The sequence below is a fragment of the Heteronotia binoei genome, chromosome 18 (genome assembly GCF_032191835.1).
Source record: "Heteronotia binoei isolate CCM8104 ecotype False Entrance Well chromosome 18, APGP_CSIRO_Hbin_v1, whole genome shotgun sequence".
Taxonomy (NCBI): Eukaryota; Metazoa; Chordata; class Lepidosauria; order Squamata; family Gekkonidae; genus Heteronotia; species Heteronotia binoei.
The window spans coordinates 43,623,576-43,650,444 of record NC_083240.1 but is presented as its reverse complement, the minus strand read 5'-3'; the positions used below and the strand labels follow the sequence as shown (position 1 = coordinate 43,650,444).

Genomic DNA, 26,869 nt, shown 5'->3' with positions numbered 1-26,869 from the left:
AATAACAATAACCCAGCTAAAAATGCACTTTGCAAACCAGTCTTAGACAAATCTGTGGGCTACAGTTTCGTAGGTAAATTGATTTTTAAATCTTTTTTTTTTTTTGCATGCAAATTTGTGTTTCAGGGAGTTGGTTTAGCCCTCATCTCACCCTTTTCGCCCTGTTTCTGACGCTTAGCTGTGCAGTTGGCTACAGCTCTACTACCCAGTGCAACGAAGATTTTCTGTGGCCCCAGAAGGTAGGACCAGAACCAAGGGGTTGAAATTAAATTAAAAGAGTTTCCGGCTCAACATTAGGAAGAACTTCCTGACTGTTAGAGCGGTTCCTCAATGGAACAGGCTTCCTCGGGAGGTGGTGGGCTCTCCTTCCTTGGAGTTTTTGAAACAGAGCCTAGATGGCCATCTGACAGCAATGGAGATCCTGTGAATTTAGGAGGAGGTGTTTGTGAGTTTCCTGCATTGTGCAGGGGTTGGACTAGATGACCATGGAGGTCCCAACGCTATCATTCTACCATTCTATGTGACACTTGCATTAGCCCAGTCTACCCCTGTTCTACACTTTAGCTGTGAGCTTACAGCCCCGGCTGGCCAGAAGAGGCCTCGTTTCTCAAGCGTGTCAGTGTGTGTGCAGCTGTCCTCCCGTCTCTTTTCAAGACTGGTGCTTTGGGGGTTTGGAGGCCATTTTAAAACAATAATAACAACAAGAAATCTAACTCTTCATTGAGTAAAAGAAAGCAAGAGGTAGGTGGCCGCCGGAAGTAGCAACAGCGTCTTTGCAGGAGACACGAGGGCCATTGCGTCTGACTTGTAGACGGTTCGTTTACCCAGAGGCTGAACCGGCCGAAAGTTATCCTCCATCAGCAAGCTGCTGTTCTTCTTAAAGTGGAGATTCAATGGGAACTGCCGTACCTGCAAACCATCAGCCAATAAGAAAATTATTTCCTTGGAACCACTGGATCTGTTGGGGGAGGGGTGGAGAAGAGTCTTTCTATTCCTCAGTGGTTTTCCTCCTTAAATCCCAGCCTTCATGGCCAGAGGTGGAATTGTAGCAGGAGCTGCTTTGCATATTAGGCCACACACCCCTGATGTAGCCAATCCTCCAAGAGCTTGCAAAAAAGAGCCCTGTAAGCTCTTGGAGGAGTGGCTACATCAGGGGTGTGTGGCCTAATATGCAAAGCAGCTCCTGCTAGAATTCTACCCCTGTTCATGGCTAAAGAATTCCCCTTCCTACATCCTTTCTTGCCTAGGATGTTTGCCCTCTGCCTGGGTTGAGACACTATGCCAAACAAGGCCATCCTCCTTTCATAATCGTTAAGTGCTGAAATGATTTTCTCACAAGGAATTCTCCAGGGCTTTTATTTTTAACAGGAACACACAGGAACGCAGTTCTGGCTGGCTTGGTGTCAGGGGGTGTGGCCTAATATGCAAATGAGTCCCTGCTGGGCTTGTTCTATAAAAAGCCCTGTGTGGAACATTGGTGACATCAGGGGGTGCGGCCTAATATGCAAATGAGTTCCTGCTGGGCTTTTTGTACAAAACCCCCCTAGAATTCTCCATTTGGTGTTAATTGGACAGCGCTAAACTGCATTGAAGTGCACCATGAGGCCGCTATCCACCAGCAGGTGGCGCCATTGATTGGCTTGAAGTTGACTGATTTAAAAGACAAGCAAAAGTGATTGGTTTGACTCACCTGTTCCAAGCTAAGTTTAATGGATTGCTCAAATAAGGTCCAGATGACATTCTCACTGCAGCTAGGTGTGGTCAGGGAGCCATGGTAACGGTAGTACTTGTCCAGATACTCCGTTGGAGGGATGAGAGAAAGAAGGGGTGAAGGCGCCACCACTTCTGCATTTTCTAGGAAGATGATTTGTGGGCTTTAATCTTGTTGCATGTTTTTTTGTCTGAACACTAGTTTGGCAACAACTGAAACAGCAAGGGCAAGGACTGTATCTATGGAACATGTGACGCTCTTTAACATTAGAACTCCACCAGTAAGATTTATCGGATCGCAGCTAGCTAACCCTGGGAGTCTTTTCAGGGGAGGGGTGAGCGTGCTGATGTCACTTCCCTCGAAAACCAGAAGTGAAGTCACGAGGAGGGCACATCCTAGGACTAAGTAGTAGACAAATGACCACGTGTTTTAGGGCTGAAGGGGCCTTAAATCGGCGATTGATTTATAATGGAAATTAGAGCGTCACCCCTCCCGTTCCTGACAGAAGCCCGTGGTACTGTCAGATCACACCAAAATCCCATCTAGTCCAGCATCTTAATTTAATTTTGATTTATTTTCTATTTATACCCTGCCCTATCCCGCAAGCGGGATAGTTCCTGAGTTGGACCTGGCAACCCTAAGTCATTTAAAAAGAAAAGAAAAGAATAGAAATGGCCTCAGTAGAAGACTGCCCCCCAATCCTGTTGTCCTCTTTCCCCCAAAATTTCCAGCTTCTGATAATGACAGTCCCCATCCTTCCCTCCCTGCCTGACACCTCTCAGTCTCTCACTTGGTTACTGATGGGTTGGGTACCCAACTGCAGGGCTTTTTTTTGTAGCAGGGACTCCTTTGCATATTAGGCTACACCCTCCCTGATGTAGCCAATCCTCCTGGAGCTTCCAGTAGGCCTAGTACTAAGAGCCCTGTAAGCTCCAGGAGGATTGGCTCCATCAGGGGTGTGCGGCCTAATATTCAAAGGAGTTCCTGCTATAAAAAAAGCCCTGCCTATCTGGCTATATTTGTTTTTTTAACAGAGTAACTTCACATTTGTTCAGCTCCTCACCTGGGGAAGAAACCTCTTTCAGCTTTGAAATGATAGAATTATAATTCTTGTTCTCCTCATCACCAATCTGCAGAAGACAAAAATAAATGAATATGTCAGCGGCATCTTTCTCCCCTTATCCCATGTGAAGTTGAGCCGATCCTGTTGGATTCCCACTGTCTAGCACTTGGATTCCCATAAAAGCCCAATACAAATAGCATTTATGGCCCAGAGCCCAAAGGCTATTATAATCGAACACAAAGAACATAAAACACAAATCGTAAATAGCATCGATAAAATAACCAAGACTAAAAATACTCATCAAGTTAAAATATTCAGCCAATCCATCCTTAGTAAACCTCTGATTCAGGCAGTCTTCTAGGCCTCTGTGTACTTGGCATTATATGTTATATGATGACCATATAAATCAAGCTTGTTCCAGTTTGGTTCTTGCATCTGTTAAACACAGGGCTTGTTTTGTAGCAGAAACTATAAGGCCACACACCCCTGAAGTAGCCAATCCTCCAAGAGCTTACAGTAGGCCCTGTACTAGGAGCCCTGTAAGGTCTTGGAGGATTGGCTACATAAGAAGGGTGTGGCCTAATATGCAAAGAAGTTCCTGCTACAAAAAAAGCCCTGGTTAAAACATCTTCAGTATGTTATATGATAATTTGCTACTCACCCTCTACCTATATGTATGGACTGGTAACTTCCATTCCGATGTATCTGAAGAAGTGTGCCTGCACACGAAAGCTTACACCTTGACTAAAACTTTGTTGGATTTAAAGGTACCTTTGGACTTGAATTTTGGTCAGCTGATTTATTCCGCTTTTCTCAACCAAAGGGAGGGGTAAGGATATACGGGCTAATCGAAAGAAGCCGTCTCATCCCAAACCACTAGAAAGCTGAACCGTTAGGATATTTTAAATATCAGTTTACACAATAGTGAAGGAAAGGAAGAAGTCATAATTAATTATTATAAATGCATCTAAAAATCTATCTATGAATCAAATACGTAACAGTTTGGCCAGGGGTCCTGAAGGGTTTGTGGGTTTTTTGCCATTTTCTGGGTGTGGGTCACTGGGGGTGTGGGGAGTATCTGTGGGTTTCCTGCATTGTGCGGGGGGCGGGGTTGGACTAGACTCTGGAGGTCCTTTCCAATTCTATCATTCTATAACACAACTTCTTCCTTAACACGTTCATCTGGTTTTCGTTTATTCCATTACTGACTGAATGGTTGCCGGTTTTTCATAACTGCTTTTTGAGAACAGCTTGTTTTATTTGTGAGAATTATAAACCATCCTTTATGGTTTATGGTATGTTAATCTAAATACCGGTTGTTAATATTGTGGCAATAAGAACCAAGCTGGTACATTCATCCCACCTTTCTTCCAAGGAGTTCTGTGTCATTTTTTTGTCTCACAACAACCCTGGTTTTTTTTCAGAGGAGAGTGACTGGCCAAAGGTCATCCAATGGTCTTCAGTGGCTCATACAGTCTAATCCCTGCCCAGTTGCATAAAGGGTGGGGTATAAATCTGCAGTCTTCTTCTTCTGGATGGGGTTGAGAGAGCTCTCACAGCAGCTGCTCTTTCAAGGAAAACTCCTGAGAGAGCTATGGCTGATCCAAGGTCATTCCAGCAGCTGCAAGTGGAGGAGTGGGGAATCAAACCCGGTTCTCCCAGATAAGAGTCCGCCCACTTAACCACTACACCAAACTGGCTCTCCAGCCAGGCAACTCTGACCAATCTGTTCCAGATCTCTAACCAATATCTACCCTTTTGTCTGCTTTAACACAAGTCGTTTGAGGCTAATCACATTTCCGTCCTTACCTCTATAAAGAATCCCAACACTGCAATACCTCCCTTTGAGGCAGCTTCTGATGTATTGGCATATTGTTCCTTTATGTGGACTATGTGAAGCTGTAAGAGAAGGAAAAAAAGGGCAATGGAGAGGGGACAAGATCAGCTCCCCAGGTTTTTTTTTTGGTGTTTTTTTCTTCAACGTAGCCTTGTTCTCACCGGGATGGCCCAGGTTAACTCCGTCTCATCAGATCTGGGAAGCTAAGCAGGGTTAGCTTTGTCGCTATGAGGGAATCCCCCTCCCCACCCCCGCTTCAGGGTTATCAGAAAGTGTGTAGCGAGGGGGGGGGGAGGAAATGTCTGTTGGACACTTCATTATACTCTATGGAGGCCGGTAGGGTGTAATGGAGAATTGATCAGTGGGTATCTGGGGCTCTGGGTGGGGGCTGTTTGTTGAGGTAGAGGCACCAAATTTTCAGCATCAGTTCTGGTGTCTCTCCTTAAAACACCTCCCAAGTTTCAAGAAGATCGGACCAGGGGCTCCCATTCTATGAGACCCAAAAGAAGGTAAAGTGCCTCCCCCCCCCCATGGAGGAAAGCATCTCTAATTAGGGTTGCCAACTTTGGGCTTAGAAAGACCTGGAGATTTTGGGGGTGGAGCCCAGGGATGGGAGGACTTGAGGAGGAGAGGGATTTCAGTGCGGGCAAAATGCCAGAGGGGCCATTTTCCTCAGGGAACTGATCTCTGCAGTCTGAAGGAGAACTTAGAGATTAGTTGTCATCCCAAGGAGATCTCCAGCTACCACTTGCAGGTCAAGTCAAGTCAAGTCAGCCTTTATTGGCATAAAATATATAGATGTCTATATCAGAGCAAATTGGTTAAAAAAAAAGAGATAAAATGAAAGGATTGCATACATATACATCAGGAAAAGCATAAACATAAACTATTTTTATGAATCCTCTTGTCAAGCATGGCGAAATTCCATTGATAATTGATTGTTATAGGGTCCTGCCTAAACCTGGTCTGTGAAGTATCGTGGAGGATCCAGCTCTGTTAGCTTTGTTATTCTTTCCCTCCCCCATCTTGCTTTATTGCCTAAAAGTAGAAGTAGAGAGAACTGAAACTAACATGAGAAAAAGTAATCAGCACCTTCCCATACATTCCTGGTAGGGAGTACGGTACATCTGGGGAAAGCAAGGACAGAGTCCTGATAACACTATGAGAATGTAGACATTTATGATAGTTTATGTGTGAGAGCTACCCCGCACCCCCATCTCTTGGAATCCTTTTGAAGTAAGCCTTAAAAGTATTGTATCAATGTATTGGCAGCATTACTCTCAAGAACCTGTTACACAGAAAGTATCGGTCTATCAATAAACATAGTCTTTGTATCAACTTCGACTCGTCATTGAACCCACATGCTTGACACCTCTGGCGTGCCTTTAAAACAGAATAAAGAAACTTAGCCACTTTCTCAGTGACGCTAGATGAAGTATCGTTCAAAAGTCTATAGACCTTAAGTGCATCAGAACAATCAACCATGCTAACTAAAAGAGGATGTAAATACTTGTGACGAAGATCTGTATACAAATTACAATAAAGAAGAATATGAGTAACTGACTCCACACATTTTTGCTTACAGAGACAGTATCTGACTGAATAGGCTGTCTTGTTAAATCTGCCATAAAGAATGGCAGAGGGCATGGCGTTGCATCTGGCAAGGGAAAAAGCTCTACGCTGCTGTGGCACCTGCAAGATGGATAGATATGAGGCCATTTTCCCAGTACTAAGAGAGATCTCAAAACTCAGTGGGGAACAAGTTTTCTTAGCCAGACTGTATAGGTCTTGGCCCTCAATATCTAGCAACCTGTTTTTAATTTGTTGGACTGCGGTGGTGAAAGACAGCATGGACAATAGTTCTAGGGATAAACCCATTGCTTTGATTTTTCTCTCTATTTGTGCTGACCAATTTGACAAATTAAATTCAGAGATCATTTGAGAGATATCGCTCCCCGGTTTAGAGTTGTAGTGCAAGCGTAGCCAGAATTTGAAGGTCATGAGCCATGCACTAGGAACCATTAAAGACATGCCAGTTGCTAAGCAGAGAACTGCATATTGGACACATTTTGGCATGCCCAGAATTTTACGCAAGAATTTGGATTGGACACGTTCGATAGCACCTTCATAAGATCCAATCCAGATTGGGATGCCATACAGCAGTTGTGAAATCACTTTGGCTTTGAATATTTTTATGCAAAAGAACAGTGGCAGCACAATATATGAAATCCAAAAATACAACAATACAAACTATTGTGCACAAACAAACACTCTTAACTGGTGTATATAAAGTTCTATTATAATGAAATGAACAGCCTACAACAGTGGGCATACATTCATACAGTATAAATAGAAAACAACAGTCTCAAAACAATATACCAAGGAGGACCCCACACAGTCACTGAGTTTTCCAAAATGAGTACACAGACTCAAAAATAATGTTCCACAGGAGTCCCTCCGTTGTTTGTTGACTTCTGAAGGACAAATTCTAGCCTTCACGCAAACCCCGGATTTGATTGCGTTCCGCTGCTCCTGCAGCTTCCTCGTAAGTCAACTGAAAACTCCAGCCAAGTTCTTTCTCAAACGCCCATTTTGATATCTTAAGATATCAAAATGGGCGTTTGAGAAAGAACTTGGCTGGAGTTTTCAGTTGACTTACGAGGAAGCTGCAGGAGCAGCGGAACGCAATCAAATCCGGGGTTTGCGTGAAGGCTAGAATTTGTCCTTCAGAAGTCAACAAACAACGGAGGGACTCCTGTGGAACATTATTTTTGAGTCTGTGTACTCATTTTGGAAAACTCAGTGACTGTGTGGGGTCCTCCTTGGTATATTGTTTTGAGACTGTTGTTTTCTATTTATACTGTATGAATGTATGCCCACTGTTGTAGGCTGTTCATTTCATTATAATAGAACTTTATATACACCAGTTAAGAGTGTTTGTTTGTGCACAATAGTTTGTATTGTTGTATTTTTGAATATTTTTATGGCAGCTGGCACAAATTGGTTACCTCTGCCATAAAAAAAGCGAGCTATGGCAGATGCACTGATGTTAGCTGTCTTCACTGCATACTTGCGATGGGTAGACCAAGTCACATTATATTGAAAATAAACACCTAAGTATATAAAATACTTGACTTGCTCTATCTCTTTACCATCAGTAACCCATTTGTAAAGTCTCCACTTTTTTGAGAAAACTAAAAATTTGGACTTCTCACTTGCAGGTCGTGCAACAATAAACAACCCAAAAGTTTATAGTGACCAAAAATGACTAAAGTGTAATGTGCTACAACTCACAACATTTACAGGTAAAACATAGTTTGTAAATACATCTACAATAAGGAACAATCTCAATACAGCTAAAGTCCTACAAGGGATTTCCCAGTATGAAGTAGAGTTCCAATGGAAGGTAAAAGGATACTTGGCGATTTTGGACAATTGTTGAACTTTTGAGGAATAGCAAATGGACTACTGTAAAAAAGCGAGACTATGTGAACATATTTTTTTTCAACTTTTTTTTATAAGGACTAAAGGATTATAATGAAGATGGATTATAACTATATTATGGATTATAACTATGTTTTTTTCTTTTCTTTTTCTCTCCTGGTTTTAAGATTTTTTTAAATCAAGATTCTTTAATTGATAAAATTACCTTTCATTTTTAGCAATTTAATTAAAATACACCGTCGGGGGTCATGAAAAGGGGGGGAGGGAGGAGAAAAATGTAATGTATTTGTATTAACTTTTTAATAATAGATGATGAGTATTATTACAATATATTGCAGAATAATAAAATTGGTTAAAAGAAAAAATAGAGTTCCAATGTACAGGAGGTCGACTTGATATCCTGCTTCGAAGTTTCTTCCAGCAAAGGTATACTCTATGATCTTCTCTTCAATGAAGACAACTTCAGCAATTTTAAGGACACTCCAAAAGGAAGGCAACTGCGAGTTCTTCCTCCTTCGAATATTGTTAATCCGCATCTCACACAGTACATTCACAAACGAACACAAGGACCGATTTTGCACTCACCTTACGCTGCTGTTGCATTCATCTTCTCAGCGCGGCGTCCTTCGGATTTCCCACTATCTGCGCCAGGGCTCCAGCAACATCACGGTTTTCGCACGGCAAACAGAAACTGGTTTTTAGCGGTTTCCATTTGCCACGTGAAAACCGCAATGTTTGCTGCAGCCCTGGCGCAGATAGTGGGAAATCCGAAGGACGCCGCGCTGAGAAGACGAACGTGACAGTGGCATAAGAGGAATGCAAAATTGGTCAAGGTCTCGATTCACTATTTTCAAAACAGCAACAGCTCAAAGAATGGCTCATTCTGGGAAATCCCCTGTGAGACTTTAGTTGCATCGAGATTGTTCCTTATTGTAGACGTATTTACGAACTATGTTTTACCTGTAAATGTTGTGAGTTGTAGTACATTACATTTTAGTCATTTTTGGTCACTATAAACTTTTGGGTTGTTTATTGTTGGACAGTCTTGAGTGACTTCTCCCTTTGTTTTTGCATGCCACTTGGAGGTCGTGCCACTTGGAGGGACGTGCCTTGGGTCCCAGATGGTTGGAGAAGAAGGCAGATCCTGTAAAGATGTCCCCTGACCTGGAAGGCCCAGGCTGGACTGACCTCATCAGATCTCAGAAGCTAAGAAAGGATGGGAGACCACTAAGGAAGTCCAGGGTTGCTATGCAGAGGCAGGCAATGTTCAAACCACCTCTGTTTGTCTCCGGCTTTGCAAACTCCCGGGAGAGCGCACAGTGACTCGAGGGCAAAAATAAATAAAAAGGTAAAGGTAGTCCCCTGTGCAAGCACCAGTCGTTTCCGACTCTGGGGCGATGTTGCTTTCACGTTTTCATGGCAGACATTTTACGGGGTGGTTTGCCATTGCCTTTCCCAGTCATCTACCCTTTCCCCCCCAGCAAGCTGGGGACTCATTTGACCGACCTTGGAAGGATGGAAGGCTGAGTCAACCTGGAGCCGGCTACCTGAACGAACTTCTGCCAGGATTGAACTCAGGTTGTGAGCAGAGAGCTCCGACTGCAGTACTGCAGCTTTAACACTCTGCGCCACGGGGCATATTCCATGTGATCTTGCTGGTAAACTGCTTCTCCCCTCCAGGCAAAGGACAGCTTAGTATGCAAAAGGGCTTTGTAAGGCCAGGGACCCAGCCAAGCTCTCCTGGCATGGGGAATCCCTTGCTCCCAACCCAGTGCTGGGATATAAATCTAATATCTTCATCTACCTCACAGGGTGTCTGTTGTGGGGGAAGAAGGGAAAGGAGATTGTGAGCCGCTCTGAGACTCTTCGGAGTGGAGGGCGGGATATAAATCCAATATCTTCATCTACCTCACAGGTTGTCTGTTGTGGGGGAAGAAGGGAAAGGAGATTGTGAGCCGCTCTGAGACTCTTTGGAGTGGAGGGTAGGATATAAATCCAATATCATCATCTTCTTCTTCTCCCCAAACCCTACCCTTCTCAGGTTCCATCCCCAAAATCACCGGGAGCTGGCAACCCTCGCTCCGTGAGACCCCACACGTTGAGAGATTGGTGCCACGTTTGAGATCCCTGGTTCCCTTACCTCCATTGGGTATCGCTCTCCGTCAACGGTGTGCTCCGATCCAGGTTCTATACCAAGGATGCTGTTGGCCACCCGGCCCCAGTGGAAGTGGAACTGAACAGCCTTGTACTGGTCCGGGAGCCCCCCAGATTTGATCTTCGCAGAGCCGTCCAGCGTCACTTTGACTGACAGAGGCAAAAAAAAAAAAAGGGTAAAGGAAATCAGTGGGAGGGCCAAGGGGTCAAAACTCATCACCCTGAGATCACTGAACTGTGGCTAAATGTCTCTGTCTTGCTTCTAAGAGGAGAGGAATGTTTTTGTTGTGCATGTGGACTCAATAGAGGACTTAGTAGCTGTTCCTGCCTGGCTCATTGGAGCCACACTGACTGAGCTTGGGGTCTTGGGAACAACGGGCAGCAGGATCCAAATCTCGGCTGCCCAACACCAATCAGAAGCCCCGCCGGTTTGAATAACCCGATCACGTGCTAGCGCGGGAACCCAGAGTTGTATATAGTTGGCCCAGTTGGCTCCATTCCCCAGTCTTTACTGTGCAGCCATCTATGATGCTGTACCAAATAAAGAGCTGTTATTCACTTCCACCTCGTCTCTTCAATGATTAGAACCCACTGCTATATTATAGTATAGTTTCAAATGCTGAGGTAATGGTTCCCACCCCCCCACCCCACGCTTGCTGATAGCGCACGTTCATGCTGCTATGCCAATAAAAGTACTTGTTGTTGTGGAGTGGTCCCCGCCCCTCTAAATCTTTGCCCTGCCCTGGATGGTCCAGGCAAGTCTGATCTCACCAGATTTTGGAAACTAAGCAGGGCGGACCCTGGCAAGTACTTGGAAGGGAGACCACCAAGGCATACCAGGGCTGCAATGTTCCCTCTGAGCTGCAGAGCAAAAACTCTACTTTGTGAGCAAAAACTCTACTTTGTGAGCCACTGGTATTAAAGTTGTGGGCGGCTGGCCTTAACGTTGTGAGCTCCTGCACAAATTATTGTGCTCTGGAGCCATTTTTCCTGAGCTAAAACAAAAAATGTGTGAGCTGGAGGCTAAAAATCTGTGAGCTAGCTCACGCTAACTCAGCTGAGAGGGAACAGATGGAATTCACTGCCACAGGAGGTGGTGGCAGCTACAAGCATATCCAATCCCCTTCAAGAGGGGATTGGATCAGCATATGGAGCAGAGGTCCATCAGTGGCTATTAGCCACAGGGGATAATTGGAACTCTCCGTCTGGGGCAAGTGATGCTCTGGATTCTTGGTGCTTGGGAGGGGCAACAGTGGGAAGGCTTCTAGTGTCCTGGCCCCACTGATGGACCTCCTGATGGCACCTGCTTTTTGGCCACTGTGTGACACAGAGTGTTGGACTGGATGGGCCATTGGGCTGATCCAACATGGCTTCTCTTATGTCTGGGGCAGTGATGCTCTGTCTTCTTGGTGCTTATGGAGTGGGGGCACAGTGGGAGGGCTTCTAGTGTCCTGGCCCCACTGATGGACCTCCTGATGGCACCTGGGTTTTTTGGCCACTGTGTGACACAGAGTGTTGGATTGGAGGGGCCATTGGCCTGATCCAACATGGCTTCTCTTCTGTTCTTATGTGACACAGAGTGTTGGACTGGATGGGCCATTGGCCTGATCCAACATGGCTTCTCTTATGTTCTTATGTGACACAGAGTGTTGGACTGGATGGGCCATTGGCCTGATCCAACGTGGCTTCTCTTATGTTCTTCTGTGACACAGAGTGTTGGACTGGATGGGCCATTGGCCTGATCCAACATGGCTTCTCTTATGTTCTTATGTGACACAGAGTGTTGGACTGGATGGGCCACTGGCCTGATCCAACATGGCTTCTCTTATGTTCTTCTGTGACACAGAGTGTTGGACTGGATGGGCCATTGGCCTGATCCAACATGGCTTCTCTTATGTTCTTATGTGACACAGAGTGTTGGACTGGATGGGCCACTGGCCTGATCCAACGTGGCTTCTCTTATGTTCTTCTGTGACACAGAGTGTTGGACTGGATGGGCCACTGGCCTGATCCAACAGGGCTTCTCTTATGTTCTTCTGTGACACAGAGTGTTGGACTGGATGGGCCACTGGCCTGATCCAACAGGGCTTCTCTTATGTTCTTCTGTGACACAGAGTGTTGGACTGGATGGGCCACTGGCCTGATCCAACGTGGCTTCTCTTATGTTCTTCTGTGACACAGAGTGTTGGACTGGATGGGCCACTGGCCTGATCCAACAGGGCTTCTCTTATGTTCTTCTGTGACACAGAGTGTTGGACTGGATGGGCCACTGGCCTGATCCAACGTGGCTTCTCTTATGTTCTTCTGTGACACAGAGTGTTGGACTGGATGGGCCACTGGCCTGATCCAACGTGGCTTCTCTTATGTTCTTCTGTGACACAGAGTGTTGGACTGGATGGGCCACTGGCCTGATCCAACGTGGCTTCTCTTATGTTCTTCTGTGACACAGAGTGTTGGACTGGATGGGCCACTGGCCTGATCCAACGTGGCTTCTCTTATGTTCTTCTGTGACACAGAGTGTTGGACTGGATGGGCCACTGGCCTGATCCAACGTGGCTTCTCTTATGTTCTTCTGTGACACAGAGTGTTGGACTGGATGGGCCACTGGCCTGATCCAACAGGGCTTCTCTTATGTTCTTCTGTGACACAGAGTGTTGGACTGGATGGGCCACTGGCCTGATCCAACGTGGCTTCTCTTATGTTCTTCTGTGACACAGAGTGTTGGACTGGATGGGCCACTGGCCTGATCCAACGTGGCTTCTCTTATGTTCTTCTGTGACACAGAGTGTTGGACTGGATGGGCCACTGGCCTGATCCAACGTGGCTTCTCTTATGTTCTTCTGTGACACAGAGTGTTGGACTGGATGGGCCACTGGCCTGATCCAACGTGGCTTCTCTTATGTTCTTCTGTGACACAGAGTGTTGGACTGGATGGGCCACTGGCCTGATCCAACAGGGCTTCTCTTATGTCTTATGAATGTTCATAGGGTTAGCAGCTCCAGGTTGGGAAATTCTGGAGAGCTGGGGGTGCAGCCTGGGGAAGGTGGGGTTTGGGGAGAGGAGGGACCTCGGGGGGGGTATAATGCCCTAAAGGCCACCCTGGAACGCAGCCATTTTCTCCAGGGGCACTGACCTCTGAAATCAGGAGGTGAGTTGCAATTCTGGGAGATCTCCCAGAATTATGCACCCACCATTTTCCACCCACCATTTATGGCACCCACCCCCTAGGTTGGCTTTTTGCTATGTTTTTTTTAAGTTGCTTGCAGGTGAATTGAAGGCAGAAGTGACGAGTGAACCCGGAACTTCTGGGCTAGACACCTTGACTGGGCAGGCTGGCTTGGAAGCGGGTCTCTGCTGCAGAAGGAAAGAAAGGCTTCTTACCTGAATGGCCAGTATTGCTTATGGTCCAGTTAGTTTTCTGTTTGTCTTGGTAGGCGAGGAACTCCAACGGCTTGAGGTTCCAGTCAATTTCCACTTTGTTGGTGACGATGTTGATGGGGGACTGGTTCTCCCCTCCGCAGTCTGAGTATGCCTCCATCCACTTGCGGGGCTCTGTTCAGGAGAGGGGAAACAGGTCAGCAAAGGTGAAAAACCTGAAGTTGGACAGAAAATTCAGGTGGATGAAACCAGGGCTGGGGCAGGCAGAACACTGGTTCCTTGCAAGCCCCCATGAGCAGAGAGTGACCCAGCCTCTCTGTGGCATTTTCCTTTCCTCCTCTCTTTGCCAGAGCAGTCCCCAACCACCCTTCCCAACATGATTGCTTGTTGGAAACGCAGCCCTTTTTCTTTTTGTAGCAGGACCTCCTTTGCATATTAGGCTACACCCTCCTGATGCAGCCAATCCTTCAAGAGCTTACAGTAGGCCCTGCAAGAAGAGCCCTGTAAGCTCTTGGAGGATTGGCTACATTAGGGGGTGTGGCCTAATATCAAAGGTTGTTTCATAGAAAAATAGGCGGTAGGCTTGCCAATCCCCAGGTCCCAGCGGGGGTTCACCCACTTTCCCAGGCTCCTTCCCGCCCCCAGTCAGCTGGCCGGTGGGGGAAACCCCGCCCCCACAGCCCCCATGTGACTTTCCACCTCCGGAGGCTTCAGACTCCATTTGGAAAGGCTTCCTCTTGGGATGGTTGCTCTGTGTTATTTTGAAGAAATTGAAAGTTCAGCAACTTGTGAGTAGAGATGTCTGCTGGGCACTTCATTATTAAAATTATTATTATTATTATTCCTTATTCCCTATGGAGATCGATTCTCATAGGGAATAATGGGGAATTGATCTGAGGGTATCTGGGGCTCTGGAGGGGCTGTTTTTTTGAGGTGGAGGCACCAAAATTTCAGTATGGTATTTGATGACCCTCCTCAAAACACCCTCCAAGTTTCAAAAAGATTGGACCAGGGGGTCCAATTCTATGAGCCCCGAAAGAACATGCCCCTATCCTTCATAATTCCTAATGTAGGGAAGGCATTTAAAAAGTGTGCGGTTCCTTTAAATGTGATGGCCAGAACTCCCTTTGGAGTTCAATTGTGCTGAGCACAACTTTGCTTATGGCTCCACCCCCAATGTCTCCTGGCTCCACCCCCAAAGTCTCCTGGCTCCACCCCCAAAGCCCCCAGGTATTTCTTGAATTGGAGTTGGCAACCCTACGTGGAGCCCATCCGGGGATTGTTATGCAACTGCACCTCCTATGCAGTCACCAAGGTGGGGAGGAGGAGGGGGAACCTCAGAAAGGTTCAGGAGCTGAACTAGAGGTTGTACCTACCGTTTCAAGTGGATTGCCCAAACGGGGTTTGTGGTAGGGCTGCTAGGACATGGGGGCGGGGTGGTGGGGTGGAGAGACACAGACTTCCAGTTCCAGGTCCGGAAACTGCTGGAGATTTGGGGGTGGAGTCTGGGGAGGCCAGGGAACTCAGTGAGGTACAGTGCCAAAGGGTTGCCAATCCCCAGGTGGGGGCAGGCGATCCCCTGGTATGGAGGCCCTCCCCCTGCAGGCCGGCGGTGGGCGGGTCTTTGTGACCCGGAGGAAGGGAGAAGCCTGAAGCCTGCGAGGGAGGGAGGCAGGCAGGGAAAGAGACACGGCCCCGTTTCCCCACCCCACCCCCTGCTTCCAGATTTTTGGAGAGCGGGGGAGGAGGCTGCTAATTCAGGGGTCCCCCGGCAGGGGGGTTTGGGAAGCCTATCAGGAAGTGCCAAATTGGGCACCCCCATGTGACTTGACAATATTATCAGTGCGGGGGGGGCATCAGATGTTGGCCTCGCTTAGGGCGCCAGACAGTCTAGGGGTGACCCTGGGCACGGAAGCTTGCTGGGTGACTTTGGGTCAGTCCTTTGCTCTTACCTCAGAGCTGTTGTAAGGAGAATGATGCAAAATGGAATGTTGTGAGGAGAATGATGTAAACTGCTTTGGGGTTCCCATTTGGAAGAAAAGTGTGCTATAAATGAAGTCAATAAAATTCTGTGCCCAGGCTGGCATGACCCAGAACTTGCCCAGCTGCTCTTCGTACACTTTGGTTCCTCTCATAAAATGGCAGTCATTACAGTATAACAGGGTGAGGGGTATATACGTGTGTACAGTCTTGGCTGTCCCCTGGAGGACAGACTTGTTAGCCTCCATCTAAGATGGTGCCAATTAGCCAAGAGGTTTTTAAAAACCAAACTTATTCAAATTACCTTTACATCCTGGCTCATGACACTGCTGCGATGGGTAGCACCATTCTGCAAGAGACAGAAACAATCTCTTAGGAAACTGCATGCATCAGATTCTATAAGGCTGGTTCACAAGAACCTGTCAGTTACTAATTGAATGTAGCCTCCTTTGGTGACTTGCATGTGTGAGTGGAGGCCCAGAACCTTCACGTCAGCTGATGCTCCTTCAAAACAAAAATTTTGTTAAGTGGAAAATATCCATAAATCAAGTGATAGATGAGCAGGTGATAAGAGACCAAAGAGGTGGGTTAAGAGACCAAAGAGGTGGGTTAAGAAGCTGCCCTTTAGACCAGTGATTTCTAACCTTTCTTCATTCCATATTGGGCTTTTCCACATTTTTCTTTTCCTCCTTTGTAAGTTCCTGTTTCTTCAGGTGGTGGTGGGGATGGATGTGTGTGTGTCTACATCAGGGGTGGCCAACGGTAGCTCTCCAGATGTTTTTTGCCTACAAGTCCCATCAGCCCCAGCCATTGGTCGTGCTGGCTGGGGCTGATGGGAGTTGTAGGCAAAAAAAAAACGTCTGGAGAGCTACCGTTGGCCACCCCTGGACATGTTTTTGCTCCCTCTAGTGGTGGATTCTATATTAATTATTTAATAGTGGTTTACTTTTGATGTTTTGTTGACTGATATTGCTGATAATGTCTGTATGAATTTTGACCGTGCACCAGCTGATATGAGATCTTTTACTCCTCTTTTATGTATTTGGTCAATGACCATAGAAGTAAATTATGTTTACGTTATGTTTTATATTACACCAGTTGATGCCTGCCATATCTCCTTGCAGATTTAAACTGCAGGGTTTTTTATGCCAGACATAAACCAGCGTACTATCGGATCAACCACTAGAGGGAGCAAAACACAAGCAGAATGGATCCCTCCTCGCTAAAGAAACAGTAATGTAGGAAAATGAGTGTGGGGAAGCCCACTGATTCAACTGATGAGCAATCATTTCATATTAGTCTTGAACCTCCCTGTACATTACAGAGGATTGTGGGTCATACTCTTTTTTGCAGCAGGAACTCCTTTGCATATTAGGCCACACACACCCATGTAGCCAATCCTCCAGGAGGTTACAAGGCTCTTCTTACAGGGCCTATTGTCAACTCCGGGAGGATTGACTACACCAGGAGGGGGTGTGGTCTAATATGCAAAGGAGCTCCTGCTACCAAAAAGAAGCCCTGCTTTTAAGCTTGCACACTGCTCACCATATGATTCTGCCTGGGCTTCTTGGGTCTCACTGCAGAATGCTCCCTGCCAACACATTCAGCAATCTCATATAAACATATGAACCTCTCTGATACAAAGTCAGCTAGCTCAAGATTGTCTCTTCTGTCTGGCAGTAGCTCTCTGGACTCTCGGGCAGAGAAAGGTCTTTCTCCGTGCCTGAAATCCCATAACTAAAAATGCCATTGTATCTGAGCTCTCAAAGAAATGAATTCAATGGAGTCTCTTGTTCATAATAAAAAAAAAGAATGTTGTCATTTCAGAGGGTAGCTTTGCTGGTTTGCAGTAGAATAGCTAGATTCAAGTCCCCAAGCTTAGACATCAGCAAGGTTTTGGGGGTTTAAGCTTTTGAGAGGCATTACTCTCTTTATCAGAGCTTATACCCCCCAAAATCCTATTGCTCTTTAAGGTGCTAGTAGAATATCTAGAATCTTCTAGGCATCTCTCTGTGTTACAGCTCTCTCTCTCTCTCTCTCTCTCTCTCTCTCTCTCTCTCTCTCTCATAACTTCAGAAACATATAAATTAACTATATATGTAATTAACACATTGAGAGTTCTGTTTTGAGACCAGCCTTTAACCCAGATACATCACCATTTTCCTTAGATGAGTGACAACTTCCTTTGGTTACCTTAAGCATCCCGCGATGCACACTTCTGTAGTAACAAACGGGATACATATATATTTTCTAGGATTACTTAAACACAAGAAGGGGATGAAAACCTTTGGACAAGGCATCCAGAGAAATCTTGAATGGGTGGAGCTGAGGAGACCAGATGGAGAGAGTTTGGAACGTTCTCACTCAGGGTGGGGTGTGATCTGCCATTGATTATTTTTAACCAATTTTTAATCCTATAAAGAAGTGTTTGCACTTTAAATGTCATTTATATATTCAGAAAATGCCATTATATATTCAGAAAAAAGGCAATGAACATCTGATCAATTCAAGTATTCTTTCTCGGTGACATTGTCTTAATTGCTTCTTTCATTTTAGACCCTGTTTGTATTTTTTACTCATTATTTTATTATTCCATTAAAGGAATGGAATAATTGAAACTTGATGAAATGTTACAATTCTTTTTTAAAGCCTGGTTTTGGAGGAGGGGAGGAATCCTTAAGAGGGCCGAATCAGTTCTCCGGGTTCAGTGACGCACAGTCCCATCTGACCCTCCCAACCAAAGCAGAGAATCTTTTCAAAGATGCTGGGACTTCTAAAGGTCACCAGAGATCATCCGAGCAGCTTCAGAACATCTCCTTGTCAGCAGAATTTGGATCCCACTCAATAATTCAGCGAAATCCCCCCTCCTGGGGTGTCTTGTTCCTGCTACTTCAGCACTGGGTTAGAGGTTATCTGAAATTTCAGGGGCAGGAAATGGGATTCTGTTTCATCTTCGTGTAATTCAATGAGGATGATGTCAAAGCTTCGGCATGCTGCTGGGGGGGTGGGGGATCGATTCCCTGAGCATTCTGAATGTGAAATTCTCAAGAGTGGCTGCAATTTTATTCCTTGGGTTTTCTACATCTCTCTCCTAAGCTGCTAGATTTCCTTCTGAAAGGAAGACCGATTTCTCACTGGGCTTGTTCTGGTCTTGGAGCCCTCCCCCGGTGCATCTGTCCGATTTCGCACACGTTGCCATGGGGCTACGACTTGCCTGCCTCTTTCTTATGGCAAGCAGAAACCGGTTTTTCAGGGATCTTGCTTGCTGCGGGAAAGAGGCAGGGCAAGCGGCAGCCCCACGGGAACTTGTGCAAAATCGGGCAGAAGCTCCGGGGGCAAAAAGGGCTCAGAGACTGGAGCAAGCCCTAGTGAGGTCATCCATGAGAGCGACTAGTGCCGTCTCTGCCCCATGGCCTGGGTGAAAGCTGGACTGGACTGGATCTAGTATGGAAGCATCATCCAGAAAGTTCTGCAGCTGAATTGCCACTGCTTTCTCAATTATCTTGCCCCCAAAAGGCAAGTTGGACACTGGCCAGAAGTTTGCTTTTCTTTTACACCGTGATATACTATTTATCTATTAAAAGTGCTAATGAATATATAAAAGTGGTGAAAATATGTTATGTTGAATACGTAGTAATGATGGAACCAGTGCAGTCAAAATAGATTAGTTATGAAGTATGAAACTTAAAACTGAAATGCCGAATGCAACCAATGTTCCCTCTAAGCTGCAGAGTCTTGTGAGCAGAAATTCTACTTTGTGGGCTACTGGCATTAAAGTTGTGAGCTCCTGCATCAATGATTGTGCTCTGGGGTCATCCTTTCTGAGCTAAGATGGAAATGTGTGAGCTGGAGGCTAAAAATGTGTGAGCTAGCTCACGCTAACTCAGCTTACAGGGGACACTGAATGCAACCAACAGAAATAAGAATTATTGTATTTTATAGCTAATACCTTAAAATTATAATGAAGAGATGAAAGGGAAATTATTCTCTGTCCTATACATTATGTACTACACGGCTGTTTTTGACAAATGCCATTATGTTGTATAGCCCATTCTTTTTCCTGTACCCTTACTGTTTTTCTAAATAAATAGTTTCCTAAATTTTCTAAAATACATAAATAAAAAAAAAAAACATTGTCTACCCAGACTGACAGCAGCTCTCCAGGGTCTCAGGCAGAGATCTTTCACCTCACCTAAGACCTGGATGAATTTCGCACTAGGTCTTGTTCTGAGTACAGAGCCCTTTTGATCCCAGCACTTTGCTCTGTTTTCGCACAAGTTGCCCCGGAGCTGCGAGCTGGCATGCTGCTCTCCCACAGCAAGTAGAAACTGCTTGGAAGAGGAACCTGCTTGCTGTGGAAGAGCGCCACGCCAACTCGCAGCTCCGGGGCAACTTGTGAGAAAACGGAGCAAAGCCCCCGGGAGCAAAAGGACTCTCCACTTGGAACAAGCCTCGTGCGAAATTGGTCCTGATTGCTTGAGCTGAAGGTGCTGGGATTCGAAGCTGGGACTTTCTGTATGATGTGCTTCCACTCAGCCACAGCCTCCCCCCACCCCGCAACAGGGGCTGTCTCAAGGGCTGGCATCGTGAGGCACCTGCTGCGGTCGACAGACCCTTGACTGATCCACTTTTACCAGAGATGAGAAACTGGCAACGGGAATGGAGAGGAGAAGAGATGTCCCGAAGGTGCCCTCCCTTTGTTTATTTCCCCTCCTTGTCTTTCCACAACTGTCTCATTCCAACCTTGCGTGAATGTGCAGCTGCACCACTCACTAGATTGACAACCGGTGAAAGGCAAAACCTCTGGTCCATTATCCACATGATGTCATGACCGTGGTGGAGGAGGCAGCTCCGCCACTCCCTCGACAGATGCCTTTTTTTGGCAGGTTCTTTTGACAACCAAAACCCCAGTTTTACAACTTTGTCAAAAGGCAGAGCTTGAATGAAGGCCGCCGATTGGCTAGCACTTCTGTCATCACCGGCTCCTCCAACCTCCCAGAGCAGTTGTGCAACATCTGTAATTATTTTTTTTTTAATCATGAGTATAACAGTGATTGATTCACGCCTGCCAAGACCAGTGGCTCTTGAACTTGTGGCCATGAGAATTTGTCAGGAAAGCTTCGGTGCTGGCTGTCGGCTGGACCGATCCTGCCAAGGAGCCTCTCGTTGTTGCACCTCTTTTAACTGTCTCTGCCCTCAATGGGTGCTGATGGGCAGAGCTGCCATCCTTCTGGTGGGGCAGAGCAGGAGGAAAGAGCCACATAGATCCAGTTCCCAAAACCTTTTAAAAATCCCTGGACCAAGAGAGGCTAGATTGAAAACAACGAGGGAGCAAGCCTTCTCAGCAATGGCCCCCCCGATGGTGGAATCAACTTCCAGAGGTGGTGCGAGCCCTGTGGGACCTGAATCAGTTTCGCAGGGCTTGCAAAACCACCCTCTTTCAGCTCGCTTTCAAGATAGAACCTGGCTAAATTGACTAAATTGAATTGACTAAATTGACTTCTAGCCATCTTATATATGACTGTGAATTGTAGCACCTTAATTATTAACACATAACAGCTGTTTTATCTAATTTTAACCTAATTTATTACTGTAATTTAATTGTATTTTAATTTGTCTTATTGTATTGATTGTATTTTATTGAAATCATGGTTGTTCCATGTCTGTGAGCCGCCCTGAGCCTGCCTTTGGCGGGGGAGGGCAGGATACAAAAATAAATTTATTATTATTATTATTATTATTATTATTATTATTATTATTATTATTATCATCATCATCATCATCATCATCATCATCATCATCATCATCATCATCATCATCATTATTATTATTATTATTATATTATAGGCATTCACATTAAATCAACCTCAAATCCTTAGAAATTCAATTATTTATATAACAAATTATTCATAGAAAATACGGTGTAACACAAAGCGCAAAGGAAAAACTACTCCCGAAATAGCCAGTCCTGTATTGAGGTCCGACAGTTTGTTCCTTGAAATTGGAGTCGGGAAGTCGTGTGCAATGCCGTGAAAACAGAGTCCAATGCTCCAATTCTTCTCTGTTAGCCAATATCTGGATGGAATGCAGCAATTGAATTTCTAAGGATTTGAGGTTGATTTAACGGGAATGCCTATGTGGCTCTTTCCTCGTGCTCTACCTTTTCACGTTACTCTGTTTGGTTGCAGTATCCTTCTGGTGGGGTCAGCGGAGAACGGAACCACGGAGGTAAGGAAACGGTGACATGACACTCTTGCTCCGTGTAGGAAAAAATGTAGACAATTGTATCCAATATGTATTCAGTCTTTTCCAAAACATCTCCTCTTGTAAATATCTCAATGGTACAGACAAAAAAAATCCGGTGCATAACACTCCTACTGTCCAAACAATTCAAATTAAAGTCCAACGAATCATAATAAGAACCGGTCCATTTCGTTTCGGGAAGAACCCTTCTTCAGGGGACCGTCTTTTATATTTGTAGGTTCGGTAGTGTTGTCGTGCTGTATTTCATATCTTGACCTTCCAAACTGATATTTTATAGAGAATCTCTTATTGGAACGCCACTGTCAGTCTCTATCCTGCAGCATTTGATAGCGTTGATGGCATTGTACCCTGCGGAGGCCCCTCCCTTCCTTCACCCCCCTTCAGGCTCCACCCCCCAAATCTCCAGGAATTTCCCAGCCAAGAATCGGCAAACCTAGATGAGCAGATCTCCCTACAGGGTTTCCAGTCTCAGGTGGGGCCTGGAGATCTCCCAGGATTACAGCTGATCTCCAGACTTCAGCAATCAGTTTCCCCTGGAGAAAATGAATGCCTTTGGAGAGTGGACTCCATGGCATTGTACCTTGCTGGGGTCCCCCCTCTTCCCAAACCCTGCCCTCCCTAGACTCCACCCACAATTTTTTTGTGGAGCTGGAAACCAGTTTGGTGTAGTGGTGAAGTGCGTGGACTCTTATCTGGGAGAACCAGGTTTGATTCCCCACTTCTCCACTTACACCTGCTGGAATGGTCTTGGGTCAGCCATAGCTCTCTTATCTGGGAGAACTGGGTTTGATTCCCCACTCCTCCACTTGCAGCTGCTGGAATGGCCTTGGGTCAGCAAGAGCTCTCTTATCTGGGAGAACCAGGTTTGATTCCCATCTCCTCCACTTGCAGCTGCTGGAATGGCCTTGGGTTAGCCATAGTTCTCTTATCTGGGAGAACCGGGTTTGATTTCCTACTTCTCCACTTGCACCTGCTGGAATGGCCTTGGGTTAGCCATAGCTCTCTTATCTGGGAGAACCGGCTTTGATTCCCCACTCCTCCACTTGCACCTGCTGGAATGGCCTTGGGTTAGCCAGAGCTCTCTTATCTGGGAGAACCAGGTTTGATTCCCCACTCCTCCACTTGCAGCTGCTGGAATGGCCTTGGGTTAGCCATAGTTCTCTTATCTGGGAGAACCGGCTTTGATTCCCTACTTCTCCACTTGCACCTGCTGGAATGGCCTTGGGTTAGCCATAGCTCTCTTATCTGGGAGAACCGGCTTTGATTCCCCACTCCTCCACTTGCACCTGCTGGAATGGCCTTGGGTTAGCCAGAGCTCTCTTATCTGGGAGAACCGGGTTTGATTCCCCACTCCTCCACTTGCAGCTGCTGGAATGGCCTTGGGTCAGCCATAGCTCTGGCAGAGGTTGTTGTCCTTGAAAGGGCAGCTGCTGTGAGAGCCCTCTCAGCCCTACCCGCCTCACAGGGTGTCTGTTGTGGAGGAAGAAGATAAAGGAGATTGTAGGTCACTCTGAGATTCAGAGTGGAGGGCGGGATATAAATCCAATATCTTCTCCTCCTCCTCCTCCTCCTCCTCCATATGAATAGCCTGGCCACCTGCAGGGGATGGGGGTGGGGGTGGTAAGATTGCTAGATTCAGGTTGGGAAACTCCTGGAGATCTGGGGATGGAGTGGGGGGGGGTCCAATGCCACGCAGCCCAACCTCCAAAGAAGCCATTTTCTCCAGTGGAACTGATCTCTGTTGAAATAAAATGAGTTCAACCAGCTCTGAATCAAGCAAGAACACTTTATTGCAAGAAGAAACAGTCACAAACAGCACAAGCGCTTCACTCATTATATACACTTTGGCCATGGTTAACCACGCCCTGCCCCCAGCAGGCAACAGTTACTCCTATTGGCTCACTCCAGAATCCTTCATTTGCATCTCTTTGTTACAAGTTGTTACATGCCTAGCAACCTGATTGGCCAGTTCTTCCAGGCTTCAGGATCCTGGTTTGCAAGGAGTGCCTGTCTCAAGCTCAGGCAGCAAGAACCCAGTGAGAGGCAATACATAGCACAGCAAATACATAACATCTGTAGTCTGGAGGTGAGCTGTAATTCCAGGGGATCCCAGGTCCTACCTGGAAGACAGCATCCCTATTTTAGCCCAAAGGGCCCAGCCATAAACAGGACTGAGGCTCAAGCCGGCTAAGCAGGGTCAGGCCTCTACTTAGGGCCACAGACTGGTTGAAGGCCCGTCACCAGCTAGAGATAGGCAGCCACCACTTGGAGGCCTCTGACTTGCAGGGGAGCCTGGGACAATCCTGTATTTCCTGTGGGAGAGGAAGTGGGAAATGACTCACGCAGGTGTGGATTTCCTGTTGCTGCCCTCACGAAATAAGAGATCACCCCAGAGGCCCCTTTTCCAGTAGGAGAGTCACCTGGGAAGAACATCGTTTGCTTGACACAGCTGTGCTCCTCTGCCTTCTCTGGGCATCGTTCCCCAGGACCTGTTCAAACTATTTTGCCTCCCCAAGTACAGCAACACCCCTTCTATCTGGCAGCCAGATAGAAGCTAAGCTTCAGGGTGCTTGGCCCAGAACGGGGTGGGGGGGAGGGGGGAGTTCCACAGGGATGCAGAGTGATGATCCTCCGGAGCTGCCGTTTCCTCTAGGGGAACAGATCTCTGTAGTCTGGAGATTGTAGAAGAACTCCAGTGTCGAGTCCTGAGATTCCCAATACTAAAGTCCTTTGTTTCATTCAAATAAACTTGTTTATTCAGGAATTCAAAGGTGCTCCACTAACCACGTTAGTTAGGGTTACCAAGTCCAACCCCAGAAATATCTGGGGACTTTGGGGGTGGAGCCAGGAGACTTTGGGGGTGGAGCCAGGAGACACTGGGGTGGAGCTAGGGGGGAGGGGGGGAAACGGCCGTCTCGGAGCGGGCGACGCCGCTGCGCGGCTGCCGCCTCTTCTCTGCTCGCCGTGGCTGCTCCTCCGAGATGGGCTCAGCCTGAGCCCATCTCGGAGGAGCAGCCACGGCGAGCGGAGAAGAGGCGGCAGCGGCGCGGTGGCCTCGCCCGCTCCACTTCTGGGGTGGAATCGGAGGGTGGAGGCGGGCCGAGGGCGTGGCGAGCCGCGAGTCTGGGTCCTAGAAGGGCCCGGATTCACGGCTCGCCATGCCCCTGGCCTGCCTCGCCCTCCCCTGTGCTGCTGCCGTCTCTTGGCTGCTCCTCCAAGATGGGCTCAGCCTGGGCCCATCTTGGAGGAGCAGCTGTGGTGGGCGGGGAGGGGGCGGCGGTGGCGCGGCGGCCTCGCCCGCTCCGGGATGGGGTGGCTCGCCATGCTCCCCGGCGCCGTTCCCCCCCCCTCCGCCTGCTTCCGTTTTTTTGGGGAGCGGGGGAAGAGGGTGGAAATCCTGGGGTCCCCCGCCAGGGCAGGAGGGTTGGGAAGCCTAACGTTAGTGGAAATACTGAGATGCGAAAGGTTACATGCTTATTACATAGGGTATCGTAAAACGTTAATAAAGGCGCTTCATTTGAATTCTAGGTTCATAGGTTAAGGCAACAAACTATCTTTCCACTACAAAAGCATTCTCACACTATACCGTGAAGAGATAAGCAAGCTTGTGAATTGGGGAGTACACTCTCATACATTCTTTGAGACACAACAGGCCCTCACGGGATCATAAACATTCTGCTGCTGGATGGTGATACCCACGTGCTCTCAAGGTCATAAATAATGGAGAGTGGCTAGGGCCTCGAGCTACCAACCAGTAGATGGAAACGGGTATCGTAACGGGGCTTGACATCCAGGTTCTTGAGGGAACTAGCAGGGTTCCCTGGATGTAGAATCATAGAATTGGAAGGGACCTCCAGGGTCATCTAGTCCTACCCCCTGCACAATGCAGGAAACTCACAGATACCTCTCCCTAAATTCACAGGATCTTCATTGCTGTCAGATGGCCATCTAGCCTCTGCTTAAAAACCTCCAAGGAAGGAGAGCCCACCACCTCCCGAGGAAGCCTGTTCCACTGAGGAATCGCTCTAACGGTCAGGAAGTTCTTCCTAATAGAATCATAGAGTTGGAAAGGACCTCCCAGGTCATCTAGTCCAACCCCCTGCACAATGCAGGAAACTCACAAACACCTCCCCCTAAATTTACAGGATCTTCATTGCTGTCAGATGGCCATCTAGCCTCTGTTGAAAAACCTCCAAGGAAGGAGAGCCCACCACCTCCCGAGGAAGCCTGTTCCACTGAGGAACCGCTCTAACGGTCAGGAAGTTCTTCCTAATGTTGAGCCGGAAACTCTTTTGATTTAATATCAACCCCTTGGTTCTGGTCCTACCATCTGGGGCCACAGAAAACAATTCCACACCATCCTCTCTAGGACAGCCCTTCAAGAACTTGAAGATGGAGGTGTGAGCAAGCGTAAGAAAAGCTTTGTCCCTGGGCGCAAACTAGACTCAGCCTGCAAAGAAACCTGTCGCCATCATGCCTCTTTCGAGCGAGATCTGTCTTTGCCCTGAGTGGGTGACAGAAGAGCACACCTCCACGGCAGATCCCCCGAGAAGGCAGAGGAGCTCTTAGCCCAAAGGCAGGGTTGCCACCTCTGGGTCGGGAAATTCCTGGAGATTTTGAGTGTGGAGCTGGGGAGGGTGGGGGTTGGTGAGGGGAGGGGTCTCAGTGGGGCATCGTCATTGTGTCCCCCCTCCAAGGCAGCTATTTTTCTCTCGGGGAACTGACCCGAGAGAATCTTGAGATCAGTTGTAGTTCGGGGAGATCTCCAGGTCCTACCTGGAGGCTGGCAACCCCATCCAATGATCGGATTCTGTTATATCAAAGGTACTGACATCAACACACAACAGCATCCCCCCACAACCCATGAAAATGTAACTTTAAGATGAAAAGTAAAATCAACCGGAAAAAGAGCCAGGACAGATGATAAACAGGGCCAATGGACTCCAAGTCCCAGAAACTTGGCTGCCAAGTTAAGGTAGATGTAAAACTGCACATCAAAGGTCAAGGTAGTCCCCTGTGCAAGCACTGAGTCATTACC

The 26,869-nt window shown here is 47.0% G+C and overlaps 1 protein-coding gene across 1 annotated transcript; it reads right to left on the bottom strand.

Moving 5' to 3' along the window:
• Window positions 1–704: 704 nt before the first annotated feature.
• On the bottom strand, window positions 705–15,989 carry CA4 (carbonic anhydrase 4). Its single transcript, XM_060259278.1, has 7 exons — window positions 15,872–15,989; window positions 13,591–13,761; window positions 10,196–10,359; window positions 4,584–4,673; window positions 2,775–2,841; window positions 1,691–1,854; window positions 705–909 (listed from the first exon to the last, which is right to left on the bottom strand). Exons 1-7 carry the CDS (start codon window positions 15,951–15,953, stop codon window positions 718–720), a joined length of 930 nt encoding a protein of 309 aa, XP_060115261.1. The 5' UTR covers window positions 15,954–15,989; the 3' UTR covers window positions 705–717.
• Between the last annotated feature and the right edge of the window lie 10,880 nt (window positions 15,990–26,869).

What these genes read in the sequence shown, in the direction of transcription:
- CA4 (XM_060259278.1), bottom strand. Translation starts at nt 15,953, where the DNA reads ATGCAGTTTCCTAAGAGATTGTTTCTGTCTCTTGCAGAATGGTGCTAC. An exon ending in TCATGAGCCAGGATGTAAAG is followed by an intron (nt 13,762 to 15,871) that starts GTAATTTGAATA and finishes TCTCCTGAACAG; the next exon opens with AGCCCCGCAAGTGGATGGAG. An exon ending in AAGCAATACTGGCCATTCAG is followed by an intron (nt 10,360 to 13,590) that starts GTAAGAAGCCTT and finishes TGCCTCTGTCAG; the next exon opens with TCAAAGTGACGCTGGACGGC.